The sequence below is a fragment of the Vicugna pacos genome, chromosome 18 (genome assembly GCF_048564905.1).
Source record: "Vicugna pacos chromosome 18, VicPac4, whole genome shotgun sequence".
Taxonomy (NCBI): Eukaryota; Metazoa; Chordata; class Mammalia; order Artiodactyla; family Camelidae; genus Vicugna; species Vicugna pacos.
Window position 1 is genome coordinate 19,762,999 of NC_133004.1, and position 26,271 is coordinate 19,789,269.

Here is a 26,271-nt window from a genome sequence, read left to right on the forward strand (position 1 = left end):
GCCTGAGGAGATACAGGGTTAGGGTATGAAGCCGCCTCTCAGCCCACATGGGAGGGGACATCCTATGAGTTCCCCCGACTCTGCTTCTCCAGCTTAGCTCCCCAAATTCTCTGGCTCACACACCCCTACCTGCAGGACCGGCTCAGAGAGGCTCACCAAAGGCCCTACGTACCCAGAAACAGGAAAGGGCTCACCAGACCCAGCCCGGTCTCCCCACAGTGGCTCGGCCACACCTTGGGCAGGCCTCTGCTCCCTGTGGTCCCCGATCTCCCTCCTCTGCTGTGACTCACTGGTCTCTGGGCTTCCCCATAGCCAACCAGCTCTTCTGGTTTTGGTGTTTGTCTCATCTGTTTGAGGGTTTATTTATTAAGTTACCTCTTCTTGGGTCATTCTTGCTGATATTTCTCTTTTCCCATTTAGAGAAGAAGGGTTTTTTTTTTTAATGCACAGCCCTTACTGAGCTTCTTATCAGCCTTCAAAAACACCTCAAATGGCCCCGACTGAAAAACAACGAAGTGCTCTCCCCTGACCGGCTCCTTCTTCCAGCATCCTCCCTCCTGCGAGCCTGTCCTCTCCTCCCACCCGCCCCAAACCCTAACCCCACAGCTGCTCCACGGAAGTCACCCTTGACCTCCACGCGTGTTCCTGTCGGTGTGTGGGAGTGACTTGCCGTCCTGACTCGCCGGGACCGAGGACATTCCCAGGAGGTGAGAATTCAGGACACGATTATTATTATCATTATTGTTGTTGTTGTTGTTGTTGTAAAATACACACAACATAAAATTTGCCATTGCAACTATTTAAAGTGATCAATTCAGTGGCATTTAGTACATTCACAATGTTGTGCAACCACCATCTCTCTCTGGTTCCAGAACATTTTCAAGTCCCAAAAGGAAACCTACCCCCTCAAAGACATTGTTCCCCATTCCCCGCCCCTCTCCCAGCCCCTGGTGACCACCGATCTGCTTTCCGTCTGTGGATTTCCCTGTTCTGAACATTTCATATTTCACACTCCGTGGTCTTTAGTGTCTGACTCTCCTCACTCAGCTCGTTCTCTGGGTGCGTCCATGTGGTGCTGGTTGTGGGGCCGAAGGATACTCCACTGTCTAAGGGGAGCAGCTGGCTTATCCATCATCCATTGATGAACCTGTGGCTGGCTCCCATTCTTTGGCTGTGGTGACTAGCAATGCTGTGAACATTCGTGTGCACATTTTAGTGTGAGTGCTGGTTTCAATTGTTTTACTTCTACACCTGAGAGGAATTGCTGGGTCATATGGGAAAGGACTTTCAAAGCTACAACCAAACTGGTTGGGTGGACCATCCCCTGTATTGCCTAATCTCCCAGCCGCCTTCACCCCGCTGTTCTGGGCTCATGCCAAGCTGCCTGCACTATCCTTCTGCTCCACGTCCACCCTCCACACGTTCCTCTGCCCAAACCTCTGGCCACCGCCCCATCAGTGCTGGTGTTCGTGGGTACCGATTCAAGGCTTCCTGCCCTCCCCTCCGTGTGCAGCCCCTCCTGGGCCATCTCCTCCATCCCTGTACAGTGAGGCTGCCCAGGTCTGCACCTCCAGGGGTGTCTCATGGCACCTGGAACCCACTATGCCCCAAACTGGGCTCCTCCCCCTGCCCCTGCCAACCTCTAGACCTTGGCATATCCAGCCACCAGCTACCCAACCTCAAGGCCAAGGTCACCCTTGACTTTCCCTGCTCTCTCACCCCTGCCGAGTCTGAGACTTAGATATCTCTCCTCTGTCCACTTCACTCCTCTTCCCTGTCCAGGCCACCAAATCCTCCCCCACCCCGGTTTCTGCAAGAGTCTCCCTGGTCTCCCTGTTGGTCCTGCCCTCTCCAAACTGTTGTGCACACTCTGATCCAACTAGAAGCCAAATCTGCCAGGGACACTAAAACCTTTCCCCGCCTTTCCCTCTCCCACAGGATAAAGTCTGTGTTCCTTGCTGGACCCCCCATGTCTGTCCATCCCACCCTGGCCATTCAAATCACTCTCTGGCCCCAACTTCTCTGACTGCAGCCCTCACCATCACCCTCTGGAAAACTCCTTTCTATCTTCCCACCCCCTGCCTCGATGTTGCCTCCTCCAGGAAGGCTGCCCTGATCTGTAAGAGACTGTCAGGACCTTTCCTCCATCCCCCTGGCCGTGTGTGGAAAGTGCACCCTCTCTGTGCTGCCTCCCTGCTGGGCTGTCAGTTCTGGGGGGCGGCAGGGACAGATACTCACTCATGACCTCTTGTACCCCAGTTCTGAGCTGGGTACCAGCATGGACACACATTCAGTGAGCGTCTATTGTCTTGAAGGGAACAGAGAATAAATACGAAGGATTTGAGGTTCCTCGAGGATTTGAGCTCAAGAGGTGGAGAAGGCACAGCTGGGCCAAGCTGGCACCACAGTCTTCCGGGTGGGAAGCCGGGAGCAAGGGCGGAAGCGCTAGACGCGGCTGTCAGGCCTGGGAGAGGCCCCGCTGGACAGAGACTCTGGTGATGGAAAATAGCAGGAGAGTCCATGATGTGGCTGAACAGCCCTTCCTGCCTCAGGGCTCTGGGCAGTGTATTTGCCCCTCTGAGACAGTCTCCCTCCTCAAGGACAGACTGCCAGGGACAGAGACATACACCCTTGGTCCTGAGTGTCACTGGGAGCTGGAGTTCAAGATGTGGATTTTGAGCACCAGGAACCTGGGAGGGAACACATCACAATGGCCTTGGAGCATGTTGGCATGCACTCTAAGTGTGTCACTGAGTCGGGGCACAGAAAACACATGTCCACAGATAGTTCGGGGGGGGGGGTTCAAGGAGCCTGTGTGAAAAAGCTCTGGATTATAGAATGAAGGAGATGTAACTGTTCCTTGTAGAATCTTTCAGACTGAAACAAAGAGAAAAGCTCCCCTTTGGGCCAGTTGGTTACTTTAACACCTCTCCTACTCTTGGTATCCTTGCCCCCTCCCACATGATTCCCCTTTGAGAAAGGTAGGTGAGGTGAGAATCTAGCCAGGTAACACGATCAGGCTTCACACTTGGCGCATGGTCAGGTGTGCACTGTTTTTCTGTGGGTGCAAGCGTAGGGACAGCCCCTACCCAGTTGTGGAAGAAAGCCTCCTTTTCCCATGGTTACTTATTTAGCTGAGTGAGCAAACAAAGGGCTAGTCCACCAGCGTGGGGCTCACAGTGGGGCAGGCAGGGGTCGAACCTGCCTTGCCTGTTGCCGCGGACACCGGGTGTGGGGTGGAGCAGCAGTGGCGGTAATTTGCTGCTGTCTGGGCTGAGCACGCCAGGCTGGGAGGTGCCGCTGCAACATCAGAATAAACTGAGCCAGGTAAGCGTGGTTTTCTTCTTCCTTCCACCTGACGCATTTAAATTCCTTCCCCCACCTGGGCCTAGGGTAAGAGGCACCCCTGCAAAGAGAGGCTTGTATCTCCGTATGGGAAGGCCTTCCAGCGGCTGGGAGGAGGCAGGGAGGGGGCTGGGATTTAGAGCAGGTAGGCAGGGAGGAGGGAGGAGAGCCACCTGGCTACGGTGTTGGGGGAGGGGACAGCGAGCAGAGGCCAGGCGGCTGGAGTGGCACAGGCGTGCAGGAGCAGCGAGGGGTGGTGGTGGTCTCACACTCGTTGTTTGAGGCAGAGCTGGCTGCAGTGGGGGACGGAGAGAGGCGACCTGACCTGCCCAGGTGGGCAAGGATAGGCGGCGCTGGAGCTGGCAGCAGCTGCGAGGTCCTCAGAGTGCCTCTGTAGATGTTGGGGGTGGAACTGAGTCTGATAGGGTGTGGGGGAGGAGGGGAGATGTGGAACCAAGGCTGAGGCTGAAGGGAGGGCTCTGGAAATGTCCCCATGGGTGTGTGCACCTGCAAGGCATAGGAGCCAGGTACCTACCTCCAGGTGTGCTCAGCTTACACTTTCTCTCTTTCCCTCTCTCTCTCACTGTCTTGCAGTACCAAACAGGTTCTCCCAACTTAAGATGAAATAAAAACCAACCAACCCTTCCTTGGCCCCACACTGCATAAACAGGGAGGGAATGCGTGAATGAATGCATGCAGGTGGGGAGGTGCCTGGAGAGAGGAGGCCACCCGCCGCCACGCATCCTACTCCACTGCCCTCCTTCCTCTGTTTCATGGGGGTGGGGGCCACACTCCGTTAGTGCCAGGGTCTTTCTGCACCGTACTGAGGGCACGGCTAAGCTGCAGCACATGGTCCCTTTATTCTCCACTCGTGGAAATGCTCGGGACAATCAGGTATTTCTCACCCTGTGGTCAGGTCTCTGCTGGCCAAGTCGGAGCAGAAATAGAGACCTGCCCTCTCCCAGCCCCACCACCTGGGTGCTGAGAGGGACGCACAGCAGGATGGCCGCCTACCACCAGGTTCTGAGCACCCAGCCTGGTCACTGCCTCTCTAGTGACAGCGGTGATTTGGCGGCTGGTAGTGATGGGCATCTGATGAGTGTCTTCCTTTTTCATTTGAGACACAGAAAAGCAATCACACCCACGGGTCACAGGCAAACAGACAGTCCCTGACTTTGCTCGTTCATGTTCGAATGTACGAAACCATCTTTGGACAGGGGATGAGTAAGCTCGAGGACTCTGACCAGGTTCACATGTGGACAGTTACGGGGCAGGTTGGCATCTTAATACAGCCCCAGCATCCCAGCTTGAGGCCTCTAGAAAGTGCCCTCTGGCCCTGTGGGGCCAGGCCAGTGTCTGAGGAGCCAGGTGGGGGTCTGAGAGGTGCTGCAGCCCCTTGGAGTCAGAGGGTTCCCTTAGGGTTCTTGCAAGGGGAGCCCCTTGAAAAGGGAGCAGTAGCATCAGTCATAGACGGGTCACTGCTAAGTAGGAACATCTTGTGAAGGGCTCAGCCTGGCTCGGCTGGGCTGCAGTGGGGAGACACTCAGAGTCTCAGGGGGTGTCCTCAATGTACCTGGAGAGCCCGAGGGCAGCACTGCCCACTGGAGCCTGGAGGAGGAAGTGGAGGGTACTGGGGCTGGGACAGAGGAGAGGACACTGTGGGAAGCAGACATGGGCACCTGTCCAGTGCCTTCCCAACACCCCCCTCGCAATCCACACGTATCCCCCAGAACTGGAAGATGGGGCTTCTCACCCTCCGAGGACGATTCCCACGCCCTGGGCCTTCTGGACTTCTCCACAGCATTTTATGTAACAACCAGCCAAACACAAGGCTTCCAATTTCTCCAATTCTGGCCAAAGTGATTGACTAATTGATTGATTGATTTCTCTCTCTGTCTCTGTCTCTCTTTCTCTCTCTCTCTCTTTCTCTCTTTATTTTTCTTTTTAACATAAACCATCCAATGGGTATAAGGTGGTATCTCATAGTGCTTTTGCTTTACATTTCTCTAATGGCTACTGGTATTGAGCATCTCTTCACATGCTTACTGGCCATTTGCATGTCTTCTTTGGAAAATGTCTTTTCAGACCCTTTGCCCAGTTTTGAATTGGGTTTGTTTTGTTGATGTTGAGTTGGAGTCCTTTATATATTCTCACCATTAACCCCCTATCAGCTATGTAATTTGCAAGTATTTTCTCTTATTCTCTGGGTTGCCTTTTTACTCTGTTAATAACATCCTTGGATGCACAAACATTTTTAATTTTGATGAAGTCCAATTTATCTATTTTTCCTTTTAGCTGCCTGGGCTTTTGGTGTCATAGCCAAGAAATTATTGTGAAATCCAATGTCATGAAGGTTTCTCCCTATGTTTTCTTCTAAGAGTTTCATAGTTTTAGCTCTTTGACTATATGTTTAGGTCTTTGAGTGAGTTTTGTATGTGGTGTGAGGTAGGGGTCCAACTTCATTCTTTTGCATGTGGATTTTCCTCCTTTCTAACCCAGCCCCTGCACACAAACTCCCACATGCCCACAGCCTGGCCCTCAGCAGGCACCCAAGGGGGCTGGGGATGCTGCCCTACTCTAAGCAGCTCCCAATCACATGCCAGAATCCTTCCCCAGGGCTTTATAATCACTGACCTGCACAGAGTCCTCCCCCTTTCCAAACCTCAGTTTCTCTTTTGTACCCAGGCAGCTGGACCCAATCAGATCCCCTCTCTCTCCCTGGAACTGTTGCACTTTGGACACAGCAAACTCCCCAGAACAGCAGAAACATCACTCATGGTCTAATCCCAACCATTTGTCCCACCCCATCCCAGCTCACTCTACCTTCCCCTCTGCTGACTCTGCCCTAGCCACACAGGTCTTCCCCTACTCACCCCACATCTCATTCCTTCTACTGGGAAGGCTCTTCCTCCAGCCCTCCCCACAGATCTCATTTTGGATATCACCTGAGAGAACTCCCTGTCTAAACCAGGTGCATTAGTCAACTATTGCTGTGTAACAAGTCATCACAAACCCAGTGGCTTTAAACTAGGCACCTTTTAAAAAAAATCTCAGTTTCCGTGCATCACTAGCCCTGGCTTAGTGGGTGCCCCATTCAGGGTCCCAAAAAGCTGGAGTTGCATTCTCTAGTCCTCATCTGAGGCTCGGGAACCTCCTGCAGCCTCCCTGGTTGTTGGCAGCCATTGGCTTCTTGCTATTGAAGGCCCAGAGTTCCTGCTTTTTTGCTAGTTGTCAGTGGGGGAGCTGGATTCTCAGCTCCTGGCTGTCCCCTCTGTTCCCTACCATGTGGCCCATCTCATCTACAACATGGCAGTGTGCTTCTTCAAGGAAGTGCTAGATAAGCGTTTGTGAATGACTGATGAGGGGACCATCAAGAGGCTACCACCAAGAACCTGTGTGCAGGGTGCAGGCTGCTCACAGGCGGCTTCTGGGCTGAGGATTCCAGATCGTGCTCACTCCCTACCCTCCTCCCACCCATCCTCCAGCTAAATGCCCCTCTTCCCTCCATCAATCCTATTGTCTCCCTCCCAGCATGAGAACCTCACACTACCTTCCAACAGGATGGGAGTTCTCTCTGCTGGTTGGAACTCAGACATCAGGGCTGAGGGTCACACCTCCCCCATGTCCGGCTATCCCCTCAATACATACAAACACAGAATCAAGACCTTGTCTTGCATCTTCTGTTCCACAACCTTCCATGGCTCCCTGTAGCCCACAGGATCAGACCCAGGCCCTCCATAACCACATGCCACATCCAGTCTGCTTCAGTAAACCTCACCCCTCATTATCCCTCCAGGCCACCCTCACCCTGCCCCCTGGCTGTGCTGAGCCCATCTGGGCCCCTGGTTCTCCTCTCCTTCCTCCAGCAACAGCCACTACCTTCCCCTGGCCACTGCTATTTGCTGAGTGCCTTCCCCACGCAGCCCTGTGCAAACATTCTGACATCATCACGAGAAAGATGGGGTTGGGACCTGAGGCCCATGCTCCTACGGTTTCCTAAAGGGCAGTTCAGTGGCCAGGTGCTATGCAGCAGGCCCACCTGGGGCACTTGTTAAAATGCACACTTCTGGGATCTCGCAGAGCTGGCAGACCAGGGCTGGGGGCCCAGAGAACAGGCATCTCAGACAAGTTCCTGAACCTGGCCCCTGAGGTTGAGAACTGTAGTTGCCCCGGTGGAAGAGATAAGAGAGGCAGTGTCCCAGACCAGGCCCACACTAGGTCACTGAGGGGTACCCAGGATGGGGCAGCCCCTTTGGAGTTAAGAGTCTAGTAGAGACTGGGAATGCGCACATTCTGCTTAAAGGGACCGGGCCCTCTGGCCTTTGTTACCTGGGAGCCTGGTCACTATAACCAGGCCCTGTCTCTGGGCCACTGATGAGCAGGAGGTACCCTAGGCAGACCCGTCCCCAGCCCAGCAGAGCCAACAGACCCAGGAAACCCGCCATCTCAAGGCTTGTGGTCATATTCACAGTACACCCCCAGAGTAACAGAATGGCTGGGAGCACCAGAATTCATCCACTGAACACCCGCTAGGAGCTTTGGGCCAGATGTAGGCCATGGGACAACAGATCTAGGGTTTCTGCCCCTGGAGGCCAACAGTCTCAGCACTGTGCCAACTAGGGAAACTCGGAGTTGGGGGCGGAGGAAATGAAATTAAATGTAGGGAGGGGAAGGAAAAAGAGAGAGACTGAGGGAGGGAAGGAAGGAATGCAAGCCCCTCTGCTGTCCAGCAGGCACCCCAAGAGCCCTCCGCCGGCCGCGCAGCCCGGGTGGGGGCCCGGTACACCTCTCGCCACCTTATCCCAAAGGGCCCACGGGCGGAGTGGGCTGACCTTGGAAAGCGCCCTCTCCCCGTCCTGAACCAGGGGGCTGGGGACGAGGGCCTTTCGACGGGCAGGCTCCGGGAGAAGCCGGGAAGGGCCGGCATTCGCACACAGGTTCAGGATGGACCCGAGACCCTGACGACAGGGAATGGGCCTGGGTCCCGCCCGCCTACCCCCACCTCCACAAGCTCGTAGCCCCAGCGCCCCTCCCCCCAGGGCCAGCCCCCAGGTTAGGGAGCGTCCGCACTTCTCCTCCCGTCGGTCCGGCCAGTACTCGGCCTTTTGTACGAGATCTGCTCATTGGGCAGATTCGACGGACGCCCCGCCCAGGGCCCCAAACTGGCCATTTGCAAGGGGTTTCACAAGGTGCGGTAAGCGAGGGATAGTCACTGTGCTGCGAAGCTTCGGGGATCCCTAGGCCTCAGTGGTCTTTGCCCCCAGGCCCCGGGCCCTAGCCCCAAGGAAACCTCCGGGACCCGTGCCCGGGGAAGTGCCCGTGGGGCATCCGGGAAGCCCTTGGAGATCTCGTTCTCCCCGTTCCCCCGCCGCTCTCCGGCGTGTCCTCGGATGGACGCAAGCCCCGCGAAAGGGAGTTTGCAGACGCTCCCTCACATCTGGGACGCGGCTCCTTTAAGGGTGCAGGTGTCCAGAGCGCCGCCAGACTGGAAACTCGACCCCGGGCTGGGCTTCCGGGCCGGGCACGGGGCGCGGACGTGCGGCAGCGGGAAGCGGGCGACGGGCCGCTAACGGCGGCGCGGGCGGTGCTGGGCATGCGGCAGCGGCAGTAGGGCGCAGGGCAGGCGCGCGGCGGGCAGCCCCCATAGGCCCCGCCCCGCCCCGCCCGCGCCGGGGTCCTCGAGCGCTCGGGCTGCGCGCGGAGCGGGCTCGGGAGGGAAGTCCCGAGACAAAGGGAGCGCCGCCGCCGCCGCCGCCGCCGCCTCGTCCGCTTCGCTCGCCGGGCCGCGGCCGCCCGAGGTGAGCGCGTGGAACGGGCAGGCCGGAGACCCGGCCTCGGCGGGCCGGGGCCTCCGCCGCCGTCGGGCCCAGCACGGCGGGCGCCCTCCACCCGCGGCCCGGCCCGCTCCCGGGAACCAGCCCTCTCCGGGCTGCTGACGCCACGGCGTGGGCCGGACGGCTGGGCTCTCCGGACCTCGGCCTGGCCCCTAGCCTCGCCGCGGCCCCGGAAGGCTGGGGGTGTCCGCTCGGGCGCGCGCTCGCGGCGGGTCGGGGCGCGCGGATCGCGTCTGGGGCCGCAGACGGCGCCGGCCGCTCGGGCCGCGCTGACAGGTTCGCGAGCGGGCGCCGAGCCCTCCGCCGAGGGCGGAGCGTTTCCGGGGTCACGGTCTGCGCGCGAACCTGTGGCGCGTTCCAGCCCGGGAGAGGAGCACCGCACAAAGAGTGGAAAGCCTCGCGCTGCAAAAGCGTCGGCTCGTTTGGGGGTGGGGGGGTGGCATTTGATGTCCAGAAACGAAAACAAGTCCGAGTTCTTGCGCCTCCAGAGCTCCGCTCGCAGTTGGTGGGATACTGAGCCTTAGCACTTCCCTCGACAGGGAGTTTTCCTTCCAAGATTGCTTTGTACCAATTGCACGGAGGCTGGAACTGGTAGTTACGCGAGTAGCAGGAAGGCAAGGGAATGATTAGCTGGGCTCATGGTAACGGCCTGCAGCTGCCCCTGAATCACAGCATCAACTGGTTTGGTTTGATTCGAAAACGAGCTTACTTCCTCAGTCTACAAAGTTACTGTTCTGTGTTTGCGGAGTTGGCTTTTTATTGGTAAGTGTTTCTTGCTATTAAGAAAATCCTACCTTTGAGTAAAGAACCTGCCCAACAGAAAAGGGAGTTGGGTCCCAAGTTTGTCCTGACTTGGCTCATGGCCCCTCTGGTGGTTTAGGGGTGAGTTCTGCATCTTGTTGGGCCTTTGTCACCTGGTGAGTCTCACTCCTGGTCTGGGGCCTTGTTTCAGAAACAGCATGGGGTCCTGGGAGGTCTGTCAGGAAAGGACAGGGAAGTGCCAGCTGGGCTGGAGGGTCTCCTGAGTGCCCAACGCCTGGGTCAGGTAAAGTGGATACCTTCCCTTCCGGAGGAGTTTCCGTTTGGGTGGGAAAACCCATCTAGGGCTGCTCACCCATCATCAGTTTCACTGTGGGCCACCCGGCGGGGCGTCAGTAGTGCTACCATCCATTTTACAGGTGAGAAGGTTGAGGCTGGGAGAGATGAGCACCTCACCCACACATGCAGCCAGTAAGTGGCTCTAAAGTCTGTGCTGTCAGCCAGCAGAGCATGATCTGAGATGAGTGGGTTCTAGTACAGCCCACTCAAGCTCTGGAGGAAGGTGGTAAAAACTTCCAGGGTCTGCCTGCAGAGCCCAGCTCCTGTCCTGCAGGCTCTCTTGCAGGTCTTGAATGTTTTACTTTTGCACGTTATGACTTTGTTGCTCTCAAGTTTCCAGCAACCCTCAACCACTCCTTAAGTGCCTCTCTTTATTGGTTGGGGAAGGTAGATTGGATTTTTGGGTTTTAAGTGTGGTTCTGAAGGAGTGCTCCCTGTTGTAATTAAAATGTTACAAATTGGCTGCTTTCTTCTGGCCTGCAGGAGGCCAGTGGGAGTAGAAGCACCACTTTGGAGACCTGGTCCATTGGCACCCCAAGGAAGGGACTGCGTGAGCTCCTATGGGACCCCTTCATTACCTTTTACACCTGAGATGACCACAGCTGGGCACTAGGACACGGCCTGCAGGGGAGGCTTTGTCCATTGTCAGCAGAAGTGGCCTGTGGCAGGATCCTGGCACTCAAGTCAGCAGGCAGGCAGCACTCAGGATTGCCCTGCTGGCCTGTTCTGCGTCCTGGCCCGGCCCAGCCCCTCTGGAGTGGTCTGAGTGTCAGTTTGCCCATTACGGTATCCATGGCTCCTCAGTGTTCGGATTGCTGCCCTGGGGCTTCAGAAACCTATTTTGATGCCTGGACGAGTGCAGTCTCGCCAGGAACCTCGTGCCTCACTTCAACGGCCGATGCTGGGCTGCTGGTCTTCGGTTTTTGAATTCAGAGGCGTCTGGGAGCCCGTGCTATGTGCTTTGCCCTGGCCGGTAAGGGGCCTGCTGTGGAGATCCTCCTTGTCCCTGAAGCCACCTGTGGGAGGGGCATGTTTGCCAGCCCTGGGGATGGGGTGGGATCAGGTTCTATTTAGAAGAATGATTTGGAAGTGTGGGGTTTGAGAAAGTCGCAAAATGAAGGATTTTTAGACTTCTGGACTATTGCCCCAGCCTCCAACCAGAGAGAGCCTTAAAGACCAAAGCTGGCAGGTGCTCTCCTCTGCCCTGACCCCCTGCCAGTTCTCCGTCTACCTCAGGCATTCCCAGGTAGTCCCCAGGCCCTTGTGACCCGTGCCCCCGCCTTCCACTCTTCCCTCTGTTCCTACGCTGAGCCCACCTGATAGCAGTCCCCTGCAGAATGCCGCAGGTTGTGTCCGGGTGGCCCGCCTGACCGCTGTTAGGACTGAGATGCCTCCCGTTCCATCATCCTACTTTGCGTCTCTTGGCACCTAGTAGTTCCCAGCACTCGACTTCCTCTCGTGGGAGCCCTCCAGGCAGTGACACTTGTGTGATTCCTTGTTTAAGTTGCCTGATACCAGACGGACCAGGGAAGGAGATCCTGGATGTGGCACTGATTTCCTGACAGGTGCACGGATAGGGAGGAAATGGGCAACCAGAACTCTGGGACTGTACGGTGGTGAAGAGAAACTCTGGGTGCAGGCCTGGTGTTACCTGTCTTGAACTTAATCTTAAGGTCGAGTAAGGTTAGAGCCTTTTGGAAGGTATGATCAGGGGTCAGAGTGCCAGAGCTGTGGCCCACATCGGCAGATGTGTCATCATGCCTCCTGAGTGGGGGCTTTGATTGAGACCCTCCCTTTTTCATATGATGGGAGAGTATGTGCTTCTTGACAACACACCGCATCTGGTTGGTCTGGTGGTTTGTGGTAACTCACCCGCTAACTGAGACCTGGGCTCCTGGGTGATGCTGGAGGCTGCTGTGGTCTTCTGTGGTGGCAATCCCAAAATTTCCTCCTCCATTTTGCTTACTTCTTGGGGAGTCATCCAAGAGCTGGATCCTCCCAGAGTTCCTGGCTCCACGGGACCACTGGGCCTGGGGCTGTACCCTCATAACAAGCACTCAGTGAGGCACCTGCCCAGGTCCACTGATGGCGGGTCTCCTATTGAACTTTTGACCCCCCCACCCCTCCTGCACCAAGGGGCCTGTTTGTGTTGTCTTATTGGGGCGTGGGGGGAGGCGGCTGTGTACTGCACATGCTGGGACAAGGGTGCAATTTGGATTGCTGGGGCAGTGGGGGGGGGGTCAGCCTGAGCCAAGGTTGGGGCCGGGGCAGGGTGGGATGGTGGTGCTGCTACAGGAAAGCAGCCCTCTCTGGGGTGGGAGGACCCCCTGGGTTTGAATTGAGGCTTCACCCTTAGCGAGTAGGTTATTTTCTGAATCCTCCTTTCTCTGCTCTGAGATGGGCTTGGTGGTCCCCAGTTTTTTGTTAAGACGGAGGCAGGGCCACCACAGCTGGTTTCCAGTGCTGTCTTTGACAGAAGTTTGTTCTGGGCCTGGTGGAAAGCCCTGTAGTGGTTGCAGAGAGCACCCCATGTTGTACTCGGGAACTGAACTCAAGGTGTTGGACTTCGTCCCTGCCAGAGGCCCAGAGGAGGCCTGTCCCTTGGACGGACCCACCAGTGCAAGCCTGCAGGGTCAGGGCCAGCAACCAGCAAGCTGCTTATAGGAGACCCCTCCCCCTTGGTCTTGTTAAAGCCTTGCTTCATGAAAATACTTGATTCAGGGTGTCTTTAGTGTTTCGATGGACTCTGAAGACCCACAAACACACTTAGGGTCAAATTCTCCAGCAGTTTTTGTGACCTCTAAGGGCCATGTTTTCATGGGCAGAAGGAAGTCGAGGGCAGCAGGTTACAATTGCGTGCCCAGTGCCTGGCTTGGTCTGTGTGCTGAGTAAGCAGCTCCCTGGAGACAGACAGACAGTCCCAGGCAGTAAGTCTGAATGGTTGATGGCACCAAGCCTTGTGGGTCTATGGCCCAGAGGTGAGGGGGGAGGCATCCAGAAACGACCAGGAGTTTGAGCAGCCCTCTTCCTGGTGGGCTTGCGGGGCAGGTGGACGTGAGGTGGGCGGGGCCAGCCTGACTGTGGGGCTCACTCTTTCTGTTGACTTTCCCTAAGTAAATGGGAGGCAGGTCTTGGTCCATTCACAGCAGGTGGTGGGGCAGCGGATCTGCAGGTGGGGCTGTAGGATGAGAACACACCTGGGGCCGAGGGGGGCGCCCAAGCCCTCGGGCCTGCTGACTGGTGGGCCTGTTGGATGCTGCAGATGCGGGTACTGCCTCTGAACTTGTGTTTGGCACCACTGCTGCACCCTGTGTGGTTAAACTGCTCTCTGCCTGGGGCACTTTTCTCTCAATTGCCTTCTAGAACAAGGACTATCCTCCTGGCCGGTCTGAGTCTAGATTCTGGGCCCCTAATTCCGAGCTGGAAGCCTGACAGCACCCTGTGCCTGCAAAGGGGAATTCCTTGTCGCTGCCCCTCCCAGATCTCAGGTCCGCGCTCTGGGTGTACTCACCTTGTCCCTGTCTCTCCTGCAGAGTCAGATGGTGGAGTGGGGTCCCTATCACTCCAGCCAGGTGGTGCTGCAGGAGGGCAGGACAGGTGCACAGGTGACGGCTAGGAGTGCATGGCATCGCCTCTCCCATGCAGCCCCTAGCAGCTATGTGACCTGGACTGGTGGCTTCGCCTCTGGACCTGCATGTCACCGTGAAATGGAGGTTGCAGCACATGCCGTGTGGGCCTGGGGATGGGAGTAGGGCCAGGCAGGGTAAGAGGCAGAGGGCCCCAGGCCGCCTTTGCTCATTGCACGCTCTGCCTGTCTCTTCCAGGGACTCGAATATGTCGGGGATCGCCCTTAGCAGACTCGCCCAGGAGAGGAAAGCTTGGAGGAAAGACCATCCGTTTGTAAGGAAAGCTCTCCTTCTGCACACCGCTGGGTGGTCGGTTTCCCCTTGACGAGAATGTCAGGCCCCTGCAGGTCGGCCGTTTGGCCTGTGGGCTGAGACCTGTGGGCTTATCCTGCGAACAGGGAACCATCTGCCGCAGCGCTGATGTGCCTGTGTGTTGTTTTCTCAGGGTTTTGTGGCTGTCCCAACAAAAAATCCCGACGGCACAATGAACCTCATGAACTGGGAGTGCGCCATTCCTGGGAAGAAGGGGGTAAGAGGGTCCACGCCCCCTTTGGAAGCACTCAGGATTAAGTGTGCATGACACTTGTGATGGTCATGCAGGCCCTGGTCCTGTCCCCTGGCTCAGGGGACAAGGTTAGAGTGACATGTGACCCCTCCCCCTGGCAGTGTTAATTCAGACAGGAGCTGGGCTATGGCAGGTGGGGAGGTGTGCTGCCACACAGGTCTGGGGCCCAGGCCCGGCTACCTCCCCGGAGCAGGAGTCCTGGAGGAGGGGCTGAGGATGCGCACAGGCTGACGCAGCTGCACGTGGCGACACTACCCTGGGGGTCTCTGAGCCCAGGGTTCCTGCAGATCCTTAGGTGCAGGGGCCAAGCATTGGCCACCTAAAACGGCTGCATGGGGTCCTGCATGTCCTTCACTCGTGGGCCACAGTGTTGCCTTCTCCACTCACTTGAGTGTGCCTGGGTTCATTAGGGCTGGCCTGTTGGAAGTGTTTGGGAGTGAGGGTCTCCAGTGACCCTGCATTCTTCCTGGGTGACCCAGGAAGGAAGGAGGAGCCCCCTGAGGTGTCTGGGTGATGACGGGGCCTCATCACCTGCATTTCTTCCCACCCATGGTTGTGAAGGTGTGACAGGACTGGGTTGGGGTGGGGAGGGGGGTTGGGTCATGGAGCTGGGAGGCTGCTCCAGGACTGGTAGGATGTGGGGGAGGGGCCTTGCAGAATGCCCCTCTAAGGGAGCCCCCAAGTCCTCACCACACCTGCTTGATGTGGATCCAGGGTGCCAGCCCCCCAGGGCCATCTGTCTCTCCAGGGAGGGCCCTTTTCAACTAACTCTGGGGCCCATAGAGGCACCGAAATCCTGGTGGTGGGTCACTGGAGTTGCATGCCATTAGGAACCCTTTCTGTGGGGCCCTCACAGCCCTTGGGGTGTGGCAGGAGCAAGCCCCTTGCCCCTCCTGTGCCCAGCCCACCACAGAGGCCCATAGCACACCTAATCATGGTTTATTTCCCAACAGACTCCGTGGGAAGGAGGCTTGTTTAAACTGCGGATGCTTTTCAAAGACGATTATCCATCTTCACCACCGAAATGTAAGTAGAACGAAGTCCTCAGAGGTCATTCAGCTTCAGCCATGTTCCAGCAGGGAGTTCAAAGATCCTCTTCAGAGAGCCTGGGCCTGAGAGCCTGGGTTGTGTCCCATTCTGTCCCAGGGGCAGCTCTGGAGGCTCGGATCCCTACACTAGGCCTAGAAACTGGAGGTGCACGTACCAGGCCTAGTCTCGGATCCCAGCTCTAATCACTGGCAGGCTGCTGGGCCCTTAGTACCCGTCAAGAATGAGGTGCCACCAAGTTCCAGCCCTGGATAGGGACGGACATGCAGAAGGACCAGAGGTCCTCAGGGTTTCGTCACCTGGTAGAATTTCCTTGCTGTGTTTTGCTACGTGTGCAGCCTGGATGGATAGTGTGCTTGTGCCTGCAGAGAAGGCGGCTGCATCTGAGGTAGTGCTGTGGCCACAGTGTTATGATGCAGTTTAGCAAAACTCAGGAGGTGCCCCAGATGCTCCCCTTTGGTAGCTGGAAATCCACTGACATTGTCTGTGGCTGGTTCACTGAGCGTGTCAGCACATGCCCCAGCGTGTGAAGGGTGCCCAGCGTGTGCTGGGGCCAGACTGCCAGCGTTTACTCTAGAGGTCGGTAATTAATGGGAGAGAAGCATGTTGTCCATTAGAATGGCATGACCAGAAGAATTCCTAAGGCTAACAGTTAACCACTGGGGGGGAGGCTTATTTCATTTGGGGTGATTTTTGCTATTTTTTTTCCCATGTGAAGGTATTACTTTGAAGAATGTCTTAATTAAGAAACGAGACTGTTGACGTTATCTCTGTCGTTTCACTTTTATTCTTGGTGTCCCATGTTCTTTTTGTTCCTGTTTCTCCTTTACTGTCTGTCCTATCTTGTACTGAGTGAATTTTCTAGTATAACACTTCATTATTTTCAATGACTTTTTAGCTATATTTTTATTTCCTTAATAGTTCATTTAGGGCTTTCAACATACTATCTTTATCATAATATACTTTAGATTTTTACTAACTGAATTGTAATGAAATATAGAGACTTTACTACATAGGCCCTGTTTTCTTGGCCTCAGCCTCCTGAAGGAGACCTTCTGTTAGGTTGAGCTAGGGAGGAGCACATGTGGCTCCAATGTCACAAACTCACTACTTTCAGCAAGATTATCTTAAACATGTTTCCATTTGCTGTTAAGAAAAAATAAAAAAATCAGAGAAATTGCAGCTTTCATCACTTCTGTTCCACATTATATTGGAATTCCAGACACAGCCAGGCAAGAGTTGGAAGAAAGCCCAAGACTGTAGACACACTCAAAGTCTGTTCTAAGATTGCTGAATAAAAGATTAATTCACAAAAACCTATTTTCGTGTAATTGCAACAAATGAAAGCTTTTAAACTGTACCATCTTCAGTAGCATCTAATGCCATAGAATAAATCCCACAGAAGATGCTCAAGACCTCCCTGCTGGAAATGATAAGAGTTCCTGCAAGGATCAAGCGTGGCCTGCATCCCTGACGAGACGGGCCATGTGTGGGAGTCGGAAGATGATGCGTGCCCATGTCAATTCTCTCCGAGCTCTTTCAGGGATTTGGTGTGTCCCAATCACAATAGTTTGTTTCGGTTTTTTGTTTTTTGGTTGTCACATACATTCTAAAACATAGGGAATGCAGAGTACAGAGAACACTGTGACCACTGGAGATCGGGGAGGAATGGGGGCGGTGAGGCCCAGGCCAAGGCTTGTAGATAAGAGCACCCGGCCCGTCAGCAGGACAAGACGGAAACCGGATTGAGACCTGCTACAGGGACACAGTGATTGAGATGCAGCCCTGCAGAGCAGAGTCCAGAAATGCCACTCATGCACGGGGCTTGGTTGGTGACAGAGGTGGCATTTCGAAGCATGGGGTGAGGGTGGTCTTCTAATGGATGGACTGGGTCTTCTCGGAGCCCACCCAGTGGAAAGTACAGCTTTAGAGGCAGGCTGAAAAACCTCTCCATCACTTGGATGGGCAGAGTTCTTAACCAGGGAAACACAAAAAGTGCTGCTCTATCAAGGAGAAAAATGATACACGGGACTGCATTGGATTCAAGACCATCTCTTCGCCCAGAAGGCACCAGTGAGAGTGAAAAGGAGGGAAGATTGGATGTGTTCATCAGTACTTACCCTGAATATGTCAAGAGCGTGTACAAGTCAGTAAGAAAAAGCTACTACTAGTAGCTAACTACTGCTAGGTCAGACAGGCCCTTCACAAAGGAGGCTCTCCACCGAGCCAGTCGGCACAGGAAAAGGTACCTCGCTTCATCCCTGGATGATTGCAGGTTACAACCACGGTGCGAACGGGCAGGCCCCAGGGAAGAAGAGGGTGCTACAGCTCTGGTGTCAGTTTTGGACGTTTCCCTTGGAAACTTCCTGGCTTATGTACCAAAGCTACCCTATGTCTGCCCTTACACCTGCTGTTCACCAAGTAGATACCCAGCATGGGTGCATGTGTGTGCACTGAAAGTCACAGCAAAAGCTGGGGACAGCCAAGGTGTCCATTCACAATAGAATAGACAAGTAAGCAGTGGAACAGTGCTGAAGAGAGGAGGAATGGTCTGCACACATTCACGACATGAATAAGGCTCTCAGACACCAAGGTGCTGGACGAGGTTCCTCTTGTGGAGGTCAGCAGTCCATCTGATGGGCAGTGTTAGGAGTCAGAGGGGTGACTTTTCCATGCAGAGGGAAGGCAGCCAGTGACTCGAGAGGGAGTGAGGGTCTTGGGGGATGCTGGTGTTCATTGAGCATCTTTTCCAGGTGAGAAACAAGATTGATAGCTCAGCTTAAGTTAAAATTAGGAACTCAAGTTCACCAAAAGGTACAATTGAAAATAGCAGAAAGATGAACTCAGAGAAGGTATTTGGGAGACAAATAACTGATAATGGGCCTGTGTCCTGTATATATAAAGAGTATCTGCAAATCAACAAGAAAAGCTTGTAGAGGTTTAAACAAGAGCTGCTTCAAAGCAGCACCCAGTGTGTCACAGGAAATGAAAGGTGATCTTTCAGGGGAATGCAGATCAGAACCACAAGAGGCAACCACCATCCTTGATTAGAGTGGCTAAATTCCATAGCTGACACCACAGGTTGGCAATGTCACGAGGCTGTTGGAGACTCAGACCTGCTGGTGGGATGTATATTGACACAGCTACTGTGGAAGCCAGCAGTTAACCTACTGAAGTCCAAATGCGACCCAGCATTTTCACATGGAAACGCACATGTGTGCTCCACAATTCACATTCAGGGATGCTCACAGCTTCATTTGTAGTAGCTCAGGTGTGCACCCATGGTGTGGCTCATGGAATTTTTTTCCTGCTCTTTTGTATTTTCAAATTTTCTATGCGTATTTATTTCTTAAAATTAAATTGGTGGGTGGTTCTGTTTTTTAAGAACATGGGGTCCTAAAAGCCTCTGTTTTGAAGCGGGTTGATCTGCTTTGAAGATGGCCACTCGTTCAGAAGGGCCTCTCGTCTCCTGCCCTGGCTCCTCTGCCAAGACCCTCCTTGCTTGCTACAGCCCCTTCCCATCTCCAGGGTTGGGGCGGTCATCCAGACCACCCTGGGCAGGGTGCCGGGGAGGGCATGGTCTCCCTTCCGAGTCCATCAGGACACCTGCTGTTCCTCCTGCCTCCTCCTGCCTCAGGGCCAGTTTGGTTCCTCTAAGTAGTTCTTGGCCAAAGGCCTGGTGAGCAGCCAGGTGTCCGTGTGGGGAGGTAGGGGCATTGTGGGGGCAGGACGTTACTCAGTAGGATGTTTCCTTCCTTCCTTGTGGTCCAGGCAAGTTTGAACCACCATTATTTCACCCAAATGTGTACCCTTCGGGCACAGTGTGCCTGTCCATCCTGGAGGAAGACAAGGACTGGAGGCCGGCCATCACGATTAAGCAGGTATGTGCGCAAGGCCACCTTGACCCGTTGGGCCCACGGTCCTCAGTAGCTGAGCCCGGTGCCCAGAAAGTTTGCCTTTCGAATGGCTGGTCTCCCACCTTGCTCTGTTTTTTTTTTTTTTTTTCTCTTATGCAGATCTTATTAGGAATACAGGAACTTCTAAATGAACCAAATATACAGGATCCAGCTCAAGCAGAGGCCTACACGATCTACTGGTTAGTAGCGACCTGGCCTCACTTGCTGTGACCTCTCATTGGCTTGTATGGCCTCTTGGGAGTCCAGCTGAGGCTGCCCCAGAGAAGGGGAACAGCAGGCCGGGGTGGAGGGGCAGGCAGGGACAGGCCTTGATGCTTGAGGCTGCCGGGCCTGCCCTGTTGCGGCAGGAGCTGCAGGTGTGTGGTGAGCAGGGGCGGGGCAGCAGGAGGCGGAGCTCAGGTGTTGGCCACTCTGAGCTGTAGCCAGGCCTGTGTCTCCATGAGCTCAGCTCAGCGGGAACATACTCCTGGGTGTGGACCCTGGAGGAGGGGGTCCAACAGCCCAGCTCTTCCAGGGACCCCAGACCCCCAGCCTTGGCCCTCCTGCTGCCCTCCTGGTCTCCAGCTCCTCTTCCTGGCCCTGCCTGGTTGTGATGCCTCCCATGAGGTGGTCAGCAGGGGAGCAGTGCTCAGGCTGCTCTTGGCCACCCCACTGCTGCGATGTCCCCTTCTGGGCACCTGGGTTCCACTCCATGCCTGGCCCTTCCCTGCATGTCACTGTGGCGCCCGTTTGAGTCCTGTGTCCACCGTCCATGCTGAGGTAGATTTGGGGTGAACAGGGGTTAAACCTGGCACTGTGGCCTGGCTCAGTGATCCTCCCCAGGCTGGTCTGGACAGGGTCTTAAGCCAGGCTGAGGGCTCTGACCCCTGCTGCTCCGTCTGCCCATGTTCAGAACCCCAGCCCCACACCTGAGCAGAACGGAGCAACAGAGCATAGGATTTTCTGAGGTCAGTGCTCAGCTGCCCATGAGAGGCTGGGCAGAGGCCCACTCCTTACAGGCTGGCGTCTGAAGGTGGAGGGTGAAGTGGAGGTATACCGAGTCCACCCAAGAGAAGCACCGTGTAGCAAGAAATAACATTTCTTTCCCCAAAAATGGCTTAGGTCCCTGAGCCCAGCCCAGTGTCAGCAAGATGCTCAGTGTTGGCAAGACAGCCCATTGTCAGCCAGGGTGGCAGGATGCTCCCAGGCAGGGCCAGGTCTAACTGCTGGCACCCCGGGCACCTCCAGCAAGCCCCCAGCCCTCCTGCCCCTCCAGACTTCATCTAGTCTCCTCCCCAGGGCTCCCAGCCAGTGGGACGTGGCTGTCAGTGACTCTAGTGGAGCCTGAGGTCATTTCTGGCAGTGTGCCAGCAGCTCCCTGAGATGTGTCCTGGGTGCCATGCAGTTTCACTGCAGTGTCTCTGCTGGCCCACACCCTTTGTTAATACGGCTATTGGGGTCCATGCTTGAGCTGAGCCCTTGAGACAGGCATGGGGCCCATAGATTTGAGACATCCCCTCCCTGCCCCGAGAGCTCCAGGCGTGGTGCTGTGTGCTAGGTCTTACTGAGTTCCCTGTTTGGTGGTGTGTCGGTGGCATTATGTGGCCGTGGTGCCATGGAGGCTCTTCCTGGTTGTGTGGTTGGTGCTCGCTCAGGGCTGGTGGCATCCTCCTGGGCACGTGACCTACCGGGTGCTGTTCACCCTTTGTTCCCAAAGATCACGGCGCATCTTACATTGGCTGTGCCTGCTGCTCTGCCCTGGGGCCTTGGTGGCCTGGGTTTGACACAGGGAGCTGGGCTCGAAGGTGGGGGGTGGGCTGGGCCTGTGACCTCACTCCCCACCTGTCTCTGGGCCACACCACGTGGGCACCAGCCACCTTCATGCTGTGCCAGCACAGGGCTGCTCCGGCAGCTCTGGTACTGGCACTGTGGCCGTCCCTGGAGCCTGTTGGGGCTGTGGTGCCACCAAGAAGCCTGTGCCACCCCACACCTGGGCCACAGGTGACCGCTGGGCTGTGGGCAGAGTTCTGAGGGGCCGGGCTTGTTGAGCAAGCTCGAAGGACCCCTGGCTTTCTTATTTGGGGCTTTGCACACCTGTGTGAGGGTCTCCAGCCAGCCTCAGCAGTCCATAAATGTCGTCATGTCCCTGCTGGTCGGTGCACATGGGCCCCTTTATCAGTGGCAGTTCTCATCCTGGAGTCCAGGCTGAGGTCCTGCCCACACCTCCTGTGGGACTGAAAAGCCCAGGGGGAACCCACTGGAGGTTTGTGTCTGGTTTTGGAGTAAGTAGTACTGAGCAGTCCATTTTCTCCAGTGGTGAGTTTGACAGCCACTGCTTCAGGGGCGGGGGGAGAAGCTGCTGGTCACTGCCAGCCTGTGCGGCCTTCCCGCCTGTCTCCTTGGGCTTCCTGGGCCCTCAGGCGGCAGCCGCTCCGTCTAACGTGTGTCTCTTTTGACCTCCTCAGCCAAAACAGAGTGGAATACGAGAAAAGGGTTCGAGCACAAGCCAAGAAGTTTGCTCCCTCATAAGCAGCGACCTTGTGGCAGCATAAAAAGGAAGGGATTGGTTTGGCAAGAACTTGTTTACAACATTTTTGCAAATCTAACGTCGCTCTCTACAATTGCTGGTCACCTGGGGAGGGTTGGGCGGGCGCCATTTTCCATTTCCGCCACTGGTACAGTCTCGACTCGCTGAATCGCCCCGTTTTTCATACAGGGTCTCTTCCTTCGGTCTTTTGTATTTTTGATTGTTATGTAAAACTTGCTTTTATTTTAATATTGATGTCAGTATTTCAACTGCTGTAAAATTATAAACTTTTATACTTCGATGAGTCCCGAGGAGCTAGTCCCCTTGCTCGCGGGTGCAGGCATGCTTCACACCGTCTAGAGCCGCACTTAGCCCCAGCTGGCTGCACGAAACCGAAAATCAGACCTGCCCCGCCCCCCCGCCGCCGCCGCCTCTCCCAGAGCCCGGGTTGTGTTGCTTACAGGCCTCAGATCCACAGTCAGCCGGCGTTGCGTTTCCGCTTCACTTCGTGTTTATATGGCGTTTGTCTGTGTTGCTGTTTAGAGTAAATAAACTGTTTATATAAAGGTTTTTGTTGCGTTATCATCATTAACAGTGAGGAGGTGGCCTCTGTGTGCCCGGCCCCAGTGGCGCTCGTCCCCGTCTTCTGTAAATAGTGCTGTGTATTCTGTCCCCCCACCCCAGGGCTCTGGGTTTGTGGAGCACTAGAGAGAGTTCGAGTCTAGTGGGGTCGGAACTGGCGTCAAGACCCTTCCGGAGCTCGCACCACCTGGGCCGTCAGGAGGATGAGATGTCTGAACCCAGGCCCGGCGAACCCAGGGAGGACCGCTGTCCAAGCAGCTTACCCCCTTGATGGCCAGCACAGGCGGCTGAGGGTGGCCGGGCCACAACGATGGAGCCCAGCCTGCGGGTTAGGTGTGCAGCCTCCACCTGGCACCAGGCTGCCGCAAGCCCCCGCATGTAGCATCCTCCCCCCAGTGCTCGCATATCAGCCACCCGCCCACTGGGCGGTCTGTGGGTAACTCGGGCCACTATCCCTCATGCTCTTCGCACTTCTTGAAGTGTCTGAACCTGGTCTGACTGTCCTCGGCAGGCACCTTGGAATCTGAGCCCGCTGCAGAGCGTCTTCGTCCAGAAGCGGGCTCAGCAGGAGGGGCTGAAGGTGGGGGCCGGTCTCAGGGGTCCCTGTGAGCACAGTGTTGACCGAGCCCCAGCTGGCCTCGCCCTCGCTGTCAGAACCCAGTGCCTGTGGCTTCAACCCACAGACCAAGGGGGCTGAGTGATCCCCATGGGAGCTCGAGGAGGGCCCATCAACTGGGCCCCAGGTCAGGAAGGGCTGAAGCTCACCCCAGGAAACACGCGGCCTGGCGGCAGGATGGCGGTGGAAGTTGAAGAGTCTGAGGGCTCCTGAGCCCACAGCACGTGCAGCTCTGAGGCCCCAGTGCCTTGCTCTCTCACTGAGCTGCACATTTGTCGGGCTGCTGAGCCCCAATTCGATGTCCATGATGTGTTTGACGCAAGGGGCCTGGGGGGATCCAGCGGGTTGTGTATTTGTAGCCTCTTCCAGAACGTCTTATTTTGTAATGACCGAACTACTCTTAGTAATAGTTACACCTGTATATGGTTAATATATATGGAAATATATTTTCTAGTTAAAGCATTCTGAAGTAATCAATGTTTCTAGTAAATTGTCATGACTTCGGCTAACGAAATGTCCTTTTTGTGCCACAGTCCTTGGCTTAACAAAGATGTGACTCTTGTAACATGAGAACTCTGACTTGTGACCATCCTGTTTCTACTGTGAGGGAAGAGAGTGTGTTCCCAGCATGAGGCGCCTAATAATTAGTAAGGAATTGTGGGCAATAGATGAACCACTGTATCTAAAAATCCTCTAATTAAAACATTTCCACTAACTGCCGCTTGCAGGGTATCCTTTTCCTGCCCCGTCTGCACAGGCCAACCCCTGCTCTGTGCCGTCCTGCCTTCAGGAGCCAGGCTGGCCTGTCCCATGCTGCCTGCCCTCCTCAGCCTCCAGCCTCAGATGCCCAGTGACTCAAAAGTGGCAGGGGGTGATGTTCCCTAGAGCCAAAGTTGAATCCCCCTTCTGCGCCACTGCGGCCTGGACCTGGGCACACATCCTGTGCTGACCCCTTGCCTCGTCACCAAGTCTCGCCTGCACCTCCCTGACCTTCTGGAACAGGTTGTCCCGAGGGAGCTGGGGCTGTTCTTACCACAGGGGTGGACCTCCTCATGGAGCCAGGACGCCATTCTCACGGTGCCAAAGTGCACATGAGCCCTTGATTCAGACTCTGGACAGGCCCTGGGATGGTGTGTCTAGGACTGGCTTGGGCCAGTCTGTACACAGGTGCAGAGCAAGGTCAGCCTTGGGGCCTCCCAAGGAACCCGACCACAGGCAGGACAGGCTGGGAGCCCTGGGCCTCATCTCCCCTGGAACCACTGTGCCCGGAGCCCAAGTAGGCTCTTGGCTGGGCTCTGATTCCCTGCGGGTCCCCCTGCCTCCCTAGACTGTCCCAACACAGCACTGTGTCCTCATGCCTGTGCATCCACACAAGGCCACCTTGCTCCCTGACAGGTTGGCTCAAGGCCCTCCCACTACACTACGCACACATCCAGCCCCTGCTGATGGTCAGCCTCCAGTCTGAGGTTGCCATGACGACGAGTTGCCAGGTTGGAGGGCCAGAGCATTGACTTGGGCCAGCTTGAACCGGTCTAAGCCAGCTCCAGCAGGGGGGGGCCCAGGGAGTGCTGGCCCAGACCTGTCCCCAGCTAACTCTGCTGCTAAGTCTGGGAGTGTCCTGCCACAGTGGCCCCAGGAGGCTCATCTGGTGGCCTCCAGACACTGACCCTGCCTGTGGAGGCCGTGGGCCTGATGGAGGGGTTGGCGCACTGGGTCACACCCACGCTGCCTTCTCCAGACCCAACAGGCTTTGGCACTTGGCCCAAAGTCTCCAGCCTTAGTCAGAAAACTGTTTTATCTGAGCTCCTAGAAGAAAATAATGAGGAAGCAGCAAAAGGAAGTCATAGGGCCTGGGCCTGGGTTCTTCCCTCCCTGGGCTCTCTTACAGGTGACTATCCCAAAGGGGTCTTTCTCACCTTTGAAGAGAGAAATCTGGAGCTCAAGCTGGGATAAGCGCCTCAGCCTCCAGTGTGCAGAGTGATGTGCCTAGAGGAGCAGGCACTCCGTCCACTGCCAGCTCTGTGGCAGGCCTCATGGGGGCTGTAAAGCCCTGGTGGGCCTGCTGCTCTGTCCCCACCGCCAGCCCCACGCAAACTTCAGGCCTGAGGCCCCAGAGCATTGGGCCAGGCACTCGGCCTGGCACCGCCGGCTCCACCTGCGCAGGTGCTGGCCACAGGACCCCCACGGGGTTTCCAGTGAGTGCACCCTAGAAGCTCAGGCATGGGGCCAGACCTAGACCAGACCCCCTCCCACCTGGAGCCACAGAACCACCCAGGAGAGCACAGGCAATGGGACAACTTCCTGTAGTTCTCAAGTTCCTCAGGGTAGGGGAGGCAGAAACCCTCGCCTGAGTCTCCTGGCCTGAATCCCTGTGTGTTCATGAGTTCCCTGTGGTCCACCTCCCTTTTCTCCTTTCCCAACCATGTCCTTGGACAGATGCTAAGCAGTGGGAGGGCGGTGGGAGGAGCCTGACTGCTAGGAGGCTGTGCCTGCAATTCCAAGGGGTGCCACCGGAGGGCGTCGGTTCATTCGTTGTTAAAACCGATGTCCGTGCCCTGGCCTAACTGAGATGCCCCTCACCTCTGCGGCCTGTTCTCCACTCCCGCCAGCAGCCATTCCGAGGGTTTATTCCAAGTCTGAGGCTCTTCTGGCCCTAAGGAAGAAAAGCTGCTCCCCTGCTTGCCAGACCCTTTCCAGCCTAAAGCCCCCAGGGTGAACTCACTGGCCCCACCAAGACCCCAATAGGCAGGGTGTCTTGTGCCGTAACTCCTGTAGTGACACGTGAGTGCCCCTTGCCGCCCCCTCACTGACCCTGGAGCTCAAAACCACTGTTAGGGGCCTGGGGCAGGGGGCCAGGGTAAAGCCTTCAGTGCAAGGTCTCGGGCTCCCAGCCCTCTCCTGGCTGTGGAATCACACAAGGATGAGGTTATGCCTTCAAACTTTGGAGGTGAAAGCTGGGTCCCTGAAGGAAAAATCCCCTCCCCAGGACACTAAAGGGTTCTGGGAGGATAGTGGCCATTTCCCATCCCCTGTGGACTAGAGGAGCTGCAGCTTGCTCAGTGCTGAGACCCACCTGCTGAAGGGTGGGCTCTGCTGCTATCTCCAGCCTACAAATAAGGAAAACTGAGGCCCAAG

The 26,271-nt window shown here is 56.0% G+C and overlaps 1 protein-coding gene across 2 annotated transcripts; it reads left to right on the forward strand.

Annotated features, from left to right (window-relative positions):
* Positions 1-3,238: 3,238 nt before the first annotated feature.
* UBE2I (ubiquitin conjugating enzyme E2 I) lies at positions 3,239-22,508 on the forward strand. Of its 2 annotated transcripts, none has more exons than XM_072942359.1 (7): positions 3,239-3,327; positions 14,102-14,177; positions 14,349-14,432; positions 15,422-15,494; positions 19,287-19,396; positions 19,532-19,611; positions 21,877-22,508. In XM_072942359.1, exons 2-7 carry the CDS (start codon positions 14,112-14,114, stop codon positions 21,938-21,940), a joined length of 477 nt encoding a protein of 158 aa, XP_072798460.1. In that variant the 5' UTR covers positions 3,239-3,327; positions 14,102-14,111; the 3' UTR covers positions 21,941-22,508. The 2 variants fall into 2 exon arrangements, with proteins under 2 accessions (XP_072798460.1, XP_072798459.1); XM_072942358.1 differs by lacking the exon at positions 3,239-3,327 and adding an exon at positions 8,988-9,143.
* The last annotated feature ends 3,763 nt before the right edge of the window (positions 22,509-26,271 follow it).